Source organism: Lynx rufus, unplaced genomic scaffold (assembly GCF_022079265.1).
Source record: "Lynx rufus isolate CCGP_SWC_20201006 ecotype Redwood Valley unplaced genomic scaffold, mLynRuf1.p SCAF_18, whole genome shotgun sequence".
Classification (NCBI taxonomy): Eukaryota; Metazoa; Chordata; class Mammalia; order Carnivora; family Felidae; genus Lynx; species Lynx rufus.
This window is the reverse complement of record NW_025814832.1, coordinates 26,305,577-26,319,646: the sequence shown is the minus strand read 5'-3', so window position 1 is coordinate 26,319,646 and position 14,070 is coordinate 26,305,577. Positions and strand designations below refer to the sequence as shown.

General features: G+C 47.0%; 1 protein-coding gene across 2 annotated transcripts; it reads right to left on the bottom strand.

Moving 5' to 3' along the window:
- Positions 1-91: 91 nt before the first annotated feature.
- On the bottom strand, positions 92-12,717 carry MSL1 (MSL complex subunit 1). Of its 2 annotated transcripts, XM_047081245.1 has the most exons (9): positions 11,597-12,716; positions 8,640-8,863; positions 6,966-7,348; positions 5,013-5,060; positions 4,489-4,553; positions 3,788-3,855; positions 3,228-3,352; positions 2,987-3,059; positions 92-2,626 (listed from the first exon to the last, which is right to left on the bottom strand). In XM_047081245.1, the coding sequence occupies exons 1-9, from the start codon at positions 12,362-12,364 to the stop codon at positions 2,536-2,538; spliced, it is 1,845 nt and encodes a 614-aa protein (XP_046937201.1). In that variant the 5' UTR covers positions 12,365-12,716; the 3' UTR covers positions 92-2,535. The 2 variants fall into 2 exon arrangements, with proteins under 2 accessions (XP_046937201.1, XP_046937202.1); XM_047081246.1 differs by lacking the exon at positions 5,013-5,060 and having other exon boundaries at positions 11,597-12,717.
- Positions 12,718-14,070: the final 1,353 nt, after the last annotated feature.

The following is a 14,070-nucleotide window of genomic DNA, read 5'->3' as shown; positions in this document are numbered from 1 at the left end:
TGCATTTCTTTTTCTAAGTTTTTAATATCTACAAGCAGAACTGTTCAATGCCTCCCAATAAATCTAATAAATTGAAGCAGAAGTTCAAAAATTAACAGCCACAATAGTTTATTTACAATTGAACTCTTTATAAGATATTTACAAGACAACCAATTTTACACATCAGAAATGGTATCAAAAGTATGAATTACAACACAGACAACAATATGAAATGGGCATAAAACAAAGCTGAACTGGACAGACAAGCAGTTTCTCTTTTTAATTTATTAACACTAGCTTAAACGTTGTTAAAGAAAGAAACAAAGAACTATGTTTTAGGAGAATTGCAGGGCCGTAGTTGAAGATTGAATTTCACAGTGTTGTATCCCATGTAGGGAAAAAATAAGACTAATTTTCCCCCCACACTCTAACACACTGTAATTTCGCTCTTGGAACTTTGCTAATCTACTCTCCAACCTCCTCAACAAACCTCAACACATCCAAATCAAAGGAGAACTGATCTAGAAGAGGGGACAATAAAATAAGCAGTCCTAGGTATAGGGAGAACCAAGGAAATAGAATCCACTTAAGTCTGGCCAGATAGCACCTCATGGATTCCTCTTAGTCTAGCTCAATTTCAGAACCTGGGGAGTTCCCTGGGTAGGGCACAAACATAAAAGGTTAAATTTGCTAACCCATATCCAAATTAGGAATCCGACAAATGCTGAAAATCAGGAAGAAACAGAGGAATCAAGGAACAACGTAAAGAGACACTGATTGGTCTTTTTTCTTCTTGGGCACATTATAAAGGAATATAACATAGATCAGAGTAGGAAAGCCAAACAGCTTGCCATATTAAAATGATGGAGAACAAAGAAAATCTGGCCCAGTTTTTCTAGAAATCTCCTTCCTCCCCTTAAGGTGTGAGATGAGAGCCCCTAGTGGAACAAGTCCTATTTCTCTCTACACTCTTGCTGCAATGAAGTTCACAGCAGGTTCCCTTGTGGAGAGCCCACTCTCCTAAGCAGATGGAGTTACAAATGAAAGCCCATAGCCACACACACACACAGAAGGAGAAATAAAAGCAGCAAGATCATCCAAGAATACTACATGTGCTGCCGGAATAACTCCCTTAAAAGTCAAACCCAGGGAGCACAGATCAACATCTCACAAAAATCTTTAGCAGTGGGAGGCCCCTGAGGAACTTTTCTTTTCTTCCCACAATGGTATCCCCATTCTCTCATGCTCCACTGATGGGCCGGCCACACACCCTACATACCTTGGCTTCTCCTCTAAAAGTGCTAATAATCTGGGGACATATTCTCTTCAAGGATAAAAGCCCCTACCTTCTAGGAGATTAGACCCCTACTTGTTTTCACACAATAGTCATGAAGACTAAAGAAAGGCAATTCCTATATATTTAAGACCAGAGGTCTTGGCTCTATTTTCCTTCCAGATAGTTACAGGGATCTTACACTGAGACCAAAGTGGCCTGGAGTGCTGTCCTGAAATTTTTTAACAAAATGGGGGGAAGGGGGACCAAGATGATACACATACAAATCTATTTTTACAAAGTGAATGGAGAAGCTCATTAGGTACATCTGTTTGTTTCAAGATGTAGACATTTGCCAGCCAAAGGAAGCACATATTTCCACATACCCCCCCACCCTCCCTAAATCTCTATCCCACCACCAAGAGCTCAGCTAAAAGAATAAAGCCCAACTAAGGAATACTTGAGAAGTGATGTGACACAAGGACATCTGTACAGGTTCTGGCATGCCATCCTCAGATGCCAATTGCTTTTGTTTAGAGCCATAACTTGACCAAAACTAACCATCCCCATTCTTTTTTCTGAATATTTTTTTTGAGGGGTGGGGGAAGAAATTCAGTTACCCATTAACTTACAAAATAATCATAGCCAAATATCCCTTCCCACATGGCTGTATCACAGAATAGTTTTAAGAGAACAACTGTTTTTTCAGACGTATATCTGCCAACTCTTGAATCTCTTTTCTACCCTGTGAAGATGACTTGCTTCATCACTTCACTTTTTATTCCTCATCTGGTCCTTAAGCTCCTGGTGAGGTTGGTTGTTTGTTTTGTTTTTGGGTAAACATCACTATACTCAGAACTATAAGGAAGGGTACACCAGGGCGTGAAGAGTGCCATGCAGGCACAGCTCTAAAGGCAGGGGTTGCTTCATCTTCCACAAGTCGAACGAAAAGAGCCCTTTTGCCCCTTTAACATAGGCAAATGTATAGAAGCAGACCCCTGAGGCTTCTAAATCTGCCATCCTATAGATTTAGCTTGAGAGCTCATATTCCCAAAAAGGGAAAAGAAATCCCAATCATCCTCCATAATTCACAATTAGCCCAATGGAAGAGTTTTTGTGAAATCAGAGTGATGAAAACAAAACCAAGATCAAGGGACTATGGAAGGGCATTATCAGCGAATGATAACATACATGAGGACATAGGTCACATATACAGGTCTCTGCCATTCTCTGGGAATGGCATGCTACAACTATCTGAAGACAGAAGGTTCTTGCCAGCCCAGCTATTTCCTACACGTCCGGTGAGGTGTTTGCTTCTTCTGGATCTCCAACCTGCATCGGCTACGCTCATCCAACCAGGGCAGCTCAAAATTCCTGGCAAAAAAAAGGATAAGGAAATCAATTTGCAAGACTAGAAGGGATTCAGTGTGGACATGAGATTAACTCTAAAAAAGAGTTATATGCCCCTTACCACTCCTAATTCTGACTCCCAAGTTCCAAGTTTGGATGGTGTTTCCTGCCTCAAAGCCAGAGAAACAGTTTGCTATTAAAATGACTGAATAATCTACTTCTAACTCAAAAAGCAATCCTCCTAATTATCACTGTCAAAAAACCATGGCTATCCCTAAGCCACCTGTTCTGCCTTAGATCTAGGCTTTCATGAGGTCTAAAAAGGAGGTGGAGTGCAGGCTACCTGACAGGGGAGGGGGGGAAAAAAAGAACCTTTGTACTTACTGCGGAGTTAATTTGGGTAATGGTCGTCCAAATGCTACAACAGGCAAGAAGGGGGTAATCATCAAACTTTCAACTATGGAAGAAAGCCAAATGGGACCTCGTTAGTGACATAGAGGGGAAATGTCTAGCAACTACACCTGCTCCAAAATGCTGTTCGCTCATTCACAGCAAGTTGTACCCTGGAGCCTTGCACCCTTTTCCTTCTTTGAAAACCCTATTCTCTTACATAGACAGAACTTACCGTCATCTGGCTCAGGGAAAAATGAGGTAACCTCAGGCTCAGATTCCTGAATTCCTTTCTTTTTATACATTCTGAGCTGCAGTCGTTGTAAAATTCTTTGTTCCCTGATCCTCTGAATATCCCATCTGGGAAAAACAAACCAGACAAACAAAACAAACAAACAAACAAACAAACCCAATATTACTGAAAACCTGCTCTATAAAAGCAACTAACACAATCCAGACACCGGTGAGACCCGTGCTGACTCTTCTTAATGGGGTGGGCAGGGTGGGGGTGGTAAAGTGAACTGTCTGCCGGTTCAGGAAAGACTTGTGTCGGTCTAGCAGTCCAAATCATGTGTTGGTGTTCCACAAAGAGTGGAACTGAAGAAGGGCGTACACAAAGAAAAAGAAGCCAAACACCTTTACTTACGACAACTACCACTTCAAACTAAGATACTCAACCAATTGGGATGCCAGTAATTTAAGGGTGTTAAGGGCTCCAGGCCTTTTCACAGCATGGATGAGAGAGGTCAGGGTCCTAGGGCTCAGGTGTTCCAGGACGAGTACCTCTAGCCTCACCTTTTCCTTCTCTTCTCATCCAGCTCCAGTTTTGCATGCCGCTTCGAAAACACACTGTCATCCAGGTTCTGTGTAAAGAACAGCAGCTAATAAAGTATTTATCACCACGTGACACATGGGTATAGCACTCATCTCCAGCTTCCAGGAATGTAAAATCTTTTCCCTGCAGGTCCCACCTGAGTCTGTGAGTTCTAGGGATGTCATGGGAACCTCCTGGTAACAGAATCAACAAAACACATATGCTTCTCCCCACACCCACCCTTTTAGACTGTCCACATTTCAAAATTATTTCCTTAACTTTCCAAGGTGAAAACCACATCAAACTGAAACAACCCTTGAGACTGCCATAAACCCTTCCTACCTCCATACTTTGCAAGAGTCTGTTTTAAGAGTCAAATGAGTTTGGAATATATGATTTTGTTGCTGAGTGGTACATGCTAATTTTTCTACTTAACGTAAAATCTCATTTTGTTTTCAGCACTCCCTAGCTACTTATTTTTGAATAAATCATTTTACCACTCTGAAACTCAGTTTTCTCTTCTATATAAACAAAAGAGTTGGATTAGATATAATCACTCAAGTTCCCTTCTGGCTTTAGAGTTATTTAACCCATCCATCCAGTTACTATAACACATTCAAGTTAAAGCTCCATTTCTACTCTGTCCCTCACTCCCCTCCACTGACAGGTCTTGGGTACCTACCTCCAAAAGGTCTGAAGGATTTGGGTCCCTTAGAGGCTCTACTGAGTGGTCCCTCCAAGAAGGAACTGAAAAAAAAAAAAAGAAAGAAAAAGAAAGGGAGGAGGGGTGGAACCACCCTTAAATCCAAGGTCACACAACCCTCCTACTATTCACTAGGACCAGAGGTCTCTCCCCAGATAAGACCAAGTTACCAAGTGATAGGAATCCATTCTATGGCCTCGCCTGAAGCCATATTCAGTGTCCTTGCTATGGTATAAAAAGAACCTAAAATGCCAGTGCAGCAGTCTGCCAAACACAGGATCACAAAAAACCCTAAGCCAATACCTGACAATTCATATAATGGATGCTATTGCAGTTCCTGAAAAACAACTGAAATTTGTAGTCATTTTGAAGTCTATAGTGTAATCATACACCAAGGAATCTCACTCTCCCACATCCAACTGACAGGGAACGCAGCTCCCACCATCCACCATCCCCCCAACCCCCACCCCAGGCCCAGCCAGCACAATTCCTATTCTACTCACCAGCCAAGACTGAAGTTTCTCCTGCAACACTTGATGGCATCAGACACCCTAAATAATGCAGGAAAGAAGAATCATCTCAGTGTAAAAAGAAAAAAAGCCCATACCCAAAATGGAGGAAAGGATCATCACTGAAGTTCTCACTAGGAAGCCATTTTGGTTTTTTTGAGTTGTTCTTTTGAGAATTTCTCTCTGGGGGAGGGGAAGAGGGAAAAACAGACAAAAGAAAAGAAAATAAGCCCACCACTTTTTTTTTTACACTGAGACGACTTCTTTTCTTCATTATTTAGGGTGGTTTCCCTGCAACAGTTGATGGCCAAGGATATCAAACCTTAAACTCAGAACATGGCAGGTGAGTAAAAGTTGACCCTATTTTTCAAATAAAAGATCAGTGTTCTCAAAACTTACATATGTAGTCTTCTGAAACAGCTCCCTCCTCCCTCCAAACAAACTACCTTGCTGGTCCAGCCTGAACAACATGCACAAAGACTTTGGCTTCCTTAGAACAAGCCATTGAGCTTCCTCTTGAGATAGGGGCATCAAGAATAAGGATTCACACGTTTATTCACAACTCAGGCTCCTCAAAGGGCTGGGATCCCCCCAATCAGACTCTTTCTGTACTGCTATGCCCACAATCTCAGAGGTGTTTGGAATTTTCTGTACTAGGACAGATAGGGTTTTCAAAACAGCCAGTCAAACAGAACAGCTCTGGACCAAGCCATTTCCCAATCCCGGATGGGAAGTTGCTTCACGGTTTCTCTTAAGTTGTTACACAGCATTGCCATGGCAGCAAGAAGGTTAACCATTAAGGATGAACCTGTTCAACTGACTGAACCAACAAAAAACCTGAACCTAGATCAGGATCCTGGTCTATCTCATGTACTCAAGTGTGAGGCCTAATGTATTTTAGATAATTAAGAAGAGTAATCTATCTTCCCCACTTAATTTTGTCACCAGAACAGCCAAACAAAGCCTGGAGAATGCTCGTCTTATTGGAATGGATTCCCATCCCCATCCCTGCTAGGGCAAGACCCAGTGGTAGAAACTTGGGGCTGTGGCTCTATTCAAGAAGGCTTTCCCCACCATCACCCCGGAGTACCCACAGTGACTGTCAGACTAACATTACACAATTGAAGGCACATTGCAGTTAACTGGTTGATGTAGGAGATAAGGGAGCATCTCTGTGTGGAAGCCATAAAGAAAAAAAGGGAATGAAGACCAAGGTCCCACACCCCACACCCTCCCCAAGCAGCTCAGATATCCCAAGATAGTCCTTATTGTTTGAAAAATAGTTTGTAGACCATTTTATTTAAATATATGAACAACCAATGGGCTACTGCAATCCAAGTAAACTCTTCACATTTAGAACCTTTGTGAAGTATAGTAAGATAAAGTAAGACTGTTGGTCTTTGGCAGATTCCTCCTGCCCCCCAGACCGGGACATAGAGATACAGATAAATGTTTATATAGTTAAAGAGCGGAGGCCCAGGTGAAATTCCCCACCCCAAGCTGGCTCCCCAACCCAAAAATTACCATTGGCCCCTGAGAACACCCAAAGACCACCCTCCCAGGTTTCACACAATATCAATTGCAGGAACAGTCGTGCATGGCAAAGTATAAGTTCTATGCATTTCACAGCACAGAAAACCCTTCTTTCAGAGGGCATGCAAGTTGCCGGAGATTACACCCCCAAGTCTGGTGCTCTTGTGATGAGCAACTTACTGGCAAACACATCTCCCAGTGTTGTAAGCAGGCAAATACATTGAGCACATTTTGCTGTAATTCCATCTATTTGCAATGCCTGCACAGTGTCTGTCTCTGGCTGTTAACTTACTCATTCTTGACAGAACTCTGCTTTATTGATTGCACTTTTTTAAAAATGCCAAAGGCATTTTCACACTTGTTAGCTTGACCGCCACCACTAGGGTATAAGAGCAAGTGTTCTCTATGCCTTACTTGCTACAGTCTCCTCCTTCTTTGGAGAGGATTCCCGTAATGGTAACGGTGATGGGGGAGGCTGGTGCCAACGACACAAATACATTTCTGTGGTGGAAAGGTACGGCAAATCTTCTATCTCACTTGAGAAGGCTTTCTCCTTGGGATGGGTGCTGGGTCCCTTCTGGGGAGTGGAGAGTCTTGGCGGGGTGTCCACTGAAGACCGGGGCTTTTCTGGAGTTTCTTGGCTCCTCAATTCACGTTTACAAACAGTTTCAGATAAGGAACCACAGGGTTCCTCTTTAATGGGAGAGTGCTTAGGAGTTTTTGTTTTGACTTTTGAAAATTCAGGAGCCAGCTTTTTAACAGGAATCTTTCTTTCTGTACTTCCAAATGGGGATTTCCTATTAGATAGGGAAGAAAACATTATAAAATGTATTGATTCTTGAATAAAATCTGAATTGATTACATTTTGGGGCAAGAGAACAAACTAGTTCAGGTATCTAAATATCTAAACATCTGGTTCAGTTGGCAACCATGAGCAGGAACAGCCTCATGCTTACCACTATATATGACAGGCCCTCAGTAAGTCTTTATTGAACAACTGAGTTTCCATAAACCTCTAATAGTATCTTATTGCCTACTAAACTTAAAAAGAGTCTTATTTTATTCAAGACCCTTTCGCTAACATCAGGTGCCACTACTCTGTGACTTATTTCGAAAATTCCTGTTGGGGCGCCTGGGTGGCCCAGTCGGTTGAGCATCCGACTTTGGCTCAGGTCATGATCTCACAGTTTGTGGTTTTGAGCCCCGCATCGGGCTCTGTGCTGACAGCTTAGAGCCTGGAGCCTGCTTCAAATTCTGTCTCCCTCTCTCTCTGCTCCTCCCCTGCTCATGCTCTGTCTCTCTCTCCTTCAAAAATAAATAAAAACATTTAAAAAAAAATTTTTTTTTTAAAGAAAATGCCTGTCAACCAGAGACCGGTCTCTTATTTTTTCCATCAATTCTATACCATGTTAATTACAATCTGTTTCGTTTTTCTTGCTATCTACCAGCTTTCTTTCTCCCACCAATCTCCTCCCCCAAATCCCCATTCCTAGAATGGCGTCTCGTTTCCTGCTTACCAACCTAAATTCTATACTTCTTTTTCAAGATCCATCTCGCCCTAAAAGTTTCGCTATTTTACCTTAGAATAATCTTTAATGTCTCCGAATCTCACAAAACTTACTTTGTATCACTGTTGTCTACCTTCACATTTTATTGCAGCTGAATTCCAAGTTTGCCAAATTTATGCCACCTTTACAGCTAGACTGACTAATCTCTTTGGGTCCAAGGACAGTTAGATCTTACTTTTTTGTCCACCAGTGTACCTAACACAATGAAGGAATGATTTAACACTTCCTAACTTGATGTCAACTGCTATAGTTTTCTTTAAGAAACTCAGCTGCCACATTTGTTGCCCATTCTCTTTGTGATATACTCTGCATTCGGTAATTACTACTGTGACCACAATGTTCCTAAAAGATTTTTATAGCCTACAAGAATGTTTCAAGATAGTTTCTCAGCATGGAAGACTTCTTAATTCAGGATATGGCTGCATTAAAACTAATTCCTAAATCTCAATCCCCTACTCTCAGTCACTGGAAACAAGTGTCCTCATCATGTCCAGACAGTGTAACAAAGTTATCAGCACACCTTTTGTGTCCCTTTCCACTCCGCCCACAAGAGAAAGGCTTGGGAGGCAGAGTCTGGGATGTCTCGGAAAGCTCCGGCTGGCACTCCAGTTTAATTTTCTCGGATAGCTCCGTTTCCTCTCTCTCTTCAGTTTCATAGCCCTGAAACAGCTTGTGCCTTTCTTTCTCGTTATCCTTCTTTACCAGCTGCATCCGCCTTTCCATACGTTCAATCCGAGCAAGGAGCTAAAAGAGAGAGTGCCAAAATGCAGACTTAACACACAAAAAATTACACCCAGGTACTTAGCACCGTTTAGGCATCAGTATGGTCTTCTGCCTTTTTCCATGGACCATAGCAATTTAACTTATTTTTAATAGGCAGACATTAACTGGAAAAGTTTTCCTTAAACACAGTAGAGAAGAAAAGGTACTCTGCTTAATTTTAGGGCTAACCTAGTTGAGGAGAGGCATGGGGGAATTTGTAGTTCATTCTTTTGAAAGAAGATCCTCTTTTCTGGGAGGGGCCACAACATGGCATGGTCTCTGCTACTGCTAACCATGTGGCTCCAAGTCAGTTTGGGAGTTTCCAGAATTAACCCAATGCTCTTTTAGGAGGCCCTAAGTTTCTCCAAATCCTATCCTCTCTCCTTTCACTCCAAAATGCTATACACAAGGGCAGAGTCCAAAGAATATATTGAGAAGGAATTAAAAGCTCACAGTCCCAGTGCCATGAGGGATTTGAAAGTGGTGTACAGGGCATTTACACAATGAATACTCAATTTGGAAGAATTATAATAGAAACCAGTGCCCATAATCCCGTCGATCAGAAATATGCTTATTTCTTTACATTTGAGATACCAGAAAAAAAATCTACCTATTTATCTAAATATTAACTAAAACAAAGTCTTTTAACTCTAATTAAAGAGAGAACTACATAATCAAACAGAAAATAGAAGTCTATTACCATTGGAAACTTCATATTAAAATGTTCTGAGAAAAGGTGCCAACTATGCTCTTTAAACACTATAGTAAGAATTTTATTTGGGTAGACAGCGATATTAATGTTGTCTTCATTATATCTACTTAGCTGCAGAGATTTTAGTAGAGGCCAAACAACAACTGGAATAAGAGAAACAAGCTTAAGCAATGCTAAGACTGCAATACACAACAGAAACAGTGAATGCCAAGTTCAGACTGATACTCTATCCTTAACTCACCCCACTTTTACTGCCTAGGAAAGTCTGCAAAGGGGCCATTACCTCAGGAACTGAGCATAAACCTCCACAATCAGCAGGGGGGCTCCCCCCCCCCCCCCGCCCCAGTCAGCCATACTCTCATTTCATCTCCTTCTGTTCTGATTCCCGGCCTTAACATTACTCAACCACGGTTTGTGGGTGACATTTCCTTGATTTCTTCTTCTTCACTGGTCCTTCTCTTCGCCCCACTCACCCCCCCCATGTAAGGATATGATGTGTTGTAATTACAGTACCATCGCACCCCTAGACTGCAGTACAGTAGCTAAGCAGGGCCACCTCCATGTTGAGTAACTTCCACAAATCAACACTATGAGATATTTTAATGAGACCTGCCCCAGCTCCCATTCCACCTTGCAGAATGCATTCTCCAATAAAACAGCCCCTGCTTGATGCGATTCATTTGTAAAGCAAACAAAATGAATAGCCCTCTGCTCCCTTGCTTAGCCCTTGGCGCACACAACGCCAGAGAGAGAGAGAGAGAGAGAGAGAGACAGAGAGAGACAGAGAGAGAGAGACAGACTGCTGCAGCCTGAACACAACAATTGTAGAAACCATGTTTATTTTTAGGCAGCTGTAAGGTATGCTAGCACAGTAATACCCCCCCCACACACACAGTTTTCCTGATATCTGAAAGAATTTGTTTTTTTTTTTTTTTAAATTTTTTTTTTTTTTTTTTCAACGTTTATTTATTTTTGGGACAGAGAGAGACAGAGCATGAACGGGGGAGGGACAGAGAGAGAGGGAGACACAGAATCGGAAACAGGCTCCAGGCTCTGAGCCATCAACCCAGAGCCCGACGCGGGGCTCGAACTCACGGAGCGCGAGATCGTGACCTGGCTGAAGTCGGACGCTTAACCGACTGCGCCACCCAGGCGCCCCTGAAAGAATTTGTTTTAATGCATAGGGAGCTCTTGACTACTGCTGCAGTGAAAACAAGCCCATATAGTCGTGCTCTTCAGAAGTACAAAGAAATAATAAATTACTGCCCTACTATCTTAAGATTCTAAAATAGGGATTTTTTTTTTTAGAGGGGGTCTACTTTATACATTTAATAAACTTACTTTCCCCTGATGCCTTAAAATCTACCGGCCTCTAAACACAATGCTTATACAAGGGAGCTAGTCAGTGGGTCATGTTTTATAACTCAGATTCCCATTAAAAACTGTCTGAAATCAAAGGCGGTCAGTCTCTTCATATCATTGAAGAAAACTAAAATAGGATTCCACTGTGAAATCACCTCTGCCTCTCTGCCAGTGAAAAGGCCTACTGCCCTCCTGTCAGAAGATGCTCCAGCAGTGCAACAGCTGCTATGTCCCTCTCCTCTCAAAATGCATCTCTAAAGCAAAAGCTCCTTCAATTAACCCCTTCCATAAAGCCACCACATATGCATTCCCACCTTTGCATTTTCAACCCCTCACAAATCAGATCTTTTCCCACTCTAAACGTCTTTCCCACAAGTCTGGGGCTGTCATTTTAAATTAACCCTTTGGCACCTGAAACTTCCCCTCCCCCTCCCCCTGGGAGGTTGCCCTTTAACCCTTCCCTCCGACCCAACGTGTCTGTGAGCTTGGCTCCCAGGGACTCGACACTTAAGCTACTCCTTTGCTGGTGGCCAGCCTCCTTACCCCTAACCAAGGGATACCTTAACCTCCTACAGCCCCCTTCCCCCGAGCATGCGCACAACTCGCTCTTCATCCTGAACGCCGATTAACCCCTCCCGTACCGTGTCTCTCTCTGACTTCAGCTCCTCGATCTCCTTTTCCTTGGCCTGCAGCTGCTGCTGCTGCTGTTCGATGAGGTCCAATTGCAGCAGAAGGATCTGTTTGAGGCAGGCGGCCTGACTGGAGGCTCCCGAGCCGCCGCCACCCCCGAGAGGGCTCTTCCTCATACTCTTCCATCTGCCCTCGCTAGCCGCCAGGGTCCCGGCGGTGGCGGTGGGCGCGAGGGGTGGCGGCCCCGGCAGAGGTAGTGGTGGGGGTCCCGCCGGGTCCGAGGCGGTGGCAGCTGGGGGAGCCGCCCCACCCTTGTCCCCAGCCCAGGGCGTAGGCTCTTTGGCCGCCGCCACGAGAGAGCCCGTCTGAATGGGCAGCACCGCCTGATACTTGGGTCGGGGGCTGCAGCCGGCTCCCGCGGCCGCTGGCTCCCCCCCAATGCCGGCTTGTTTGGTGGCCGGGGGCGGACAGGGCAAGGGCACCGAGCCGCCCCAGCTCTCTTCCTGCTGCCCAGGGGCCGCCCCGGCCGGGAGTAACAAGCCCCGGCCCTTGCCGCCGCAGCCGGCCGGGGAGGGCGCGGGGCTCCCGCCCTGGGAGGAGGCCAGCGGGGGCCCCGGCTCCTTGAGCTTACGGTGCCGGGGGAGGAAGTGGGCTTCGGCCGCCCCGGGCTCGTCCTCGGGCCCGCCCAGCGCCGCAGCCCGCTCGTAGTCCAGTCGCTGCTCAGGGTTGCCGCCGGCAGGGGCCGCGGCCGCCTTGAACACTGCGGATCTCATGGTCATAGTGGTCCGGAGCAGCGTCGGGGACCGAGACGGAGGAGGGGGTGGGGAAGGGGCGAGGTGTGGGGGGTCGAGGACGGAGGAGGGGGAGGGGAGTTTGGCGGGCTCGCCTCAGCAGCGCGGCAGCAGGCCTCGGCTAGCGCGGCTCCTCCGGGGCCCGGGCGCCATCCCGCCGGCGTGTGGAGAAGTGGAGGCCGCGGCTGAGGCCCGCCGCCGGCCCATGGGGGCCTCGCCGCCGCCTCTGCTGCCGCCGCCGCCGCCTTCGCCTCAGAGGCAGGAGCTCGCACCCAGCCGCCCCCGAGCTCATCCCCGGAGCTCGCTTCGGCCCCCCCTGGCCCGGCCGGGCCCGCCTCGTCTCCCCACCCCACACCCCCCCTTCCCCGCCCCGGCCCCCCGCCCCGGAGCTCGCCTCAGCCGCCCCGAGCCTCCATTTTCCCCCCGCTCCTCCTCAGGAGGGGGTGGGAGGGATGGGTCCGCCCAAAGCCCTCCTACTGCGGGAGGGGGGTCTGTCGCCTCCCCCGGGGGTCTCCGCGGCTCGGGGTCCCCCTCCCCCACAGTCACCCCCGGCGCCTCAGCGTTTCCCTTTAAAAAAACGGAGCCGCTCGCAGCCGCCACCGCCGCAGCCGCCGCCGACCGGAGGGCGCATGCGCCAGGCGGGGAGCGGGCGGGAGCGAACCGGGAGCTAGAGGAGGGAGGCGGGCCGCGCTATTGTGAAAGGGGCCGCCGCTGCCTCGAGGGGGGCGGGGAGGGGGCCGCGGAGGCCCTGGGCGCTGGGGGCCGGCGAGGGGAGGCCAGGGATGAGGGGCGAGGACCCAGGAGCCCGCGGAGGAGCGAGGCGAAGGTGGGCTGCGGAGGGAGGGGGTTACTCGGGGGAGGGTCGGGGGAGGGAAGAAAAGGCGAGGGCGGCTTGGGAAGATGGGGAATGCGGAGGTTCCCCGGGAAAAGGGAACGCGAGAGAATGGAGCGGAGAGGAGGGCAGGGGGCTTCAGGAGCAGACGCGCCCTTCGAGGCAGTGTACGGAGCGCTCCACGTACCCGGCCTGCGCTGGGCGGCCCCTTCCCCGGGCACCTTGGCAGCCGGCCCGGCCCTCGCCGGAGGGGCCCCGCGGCCCCCGCAGCAGCACCGCACGCCTCCTGGACCAGAGTCAGGATTCGGGCTCCTGTCTGAGCCTGTGGGTGTTTCCTGGGGTAGAATTCTAACCCCTCCACCCCTTCCACTCCCCAGCAGCCCCACTCTGGTCTGGGAGAGAATGAAGTTCTTTGTCTCTAAGGGATTCAGACCAGAAACTGAGGGACCTCTGGTTCCCAGAGGGAGGAAAATCCATGATGTCTGCTGCCTAGGGAGTTCTTGCCACAACCTCCCTAGAATGAAGTATTGCCAACTACCGACAGTTCTTTCCCAATGGCCATCTCCCCAGTCTTCTTCAGTCACTTCTAGCATCTGCTGGAGGTTCACGAAGGGTCGAAGCAAAAAGGAAATCTCGGAAGGGATTTTTATCATCTTTTTTTTAAGTTTATTTATTTTATTTTATTTTAGTAGTTTCCACACCCAATGTAGGGATTGAACTCACCATCCCAAGATCAAGATTCACTTTCTCCTCGGCCAGAGCCAGCCCCAGGGATTTCTGTCTTTACTGGGAATAGGAATACTTTGCATATTCTCTTATGTGGAACATTTCTTCCTATCTCTCAGTGTTCAGTGTGTGTGCG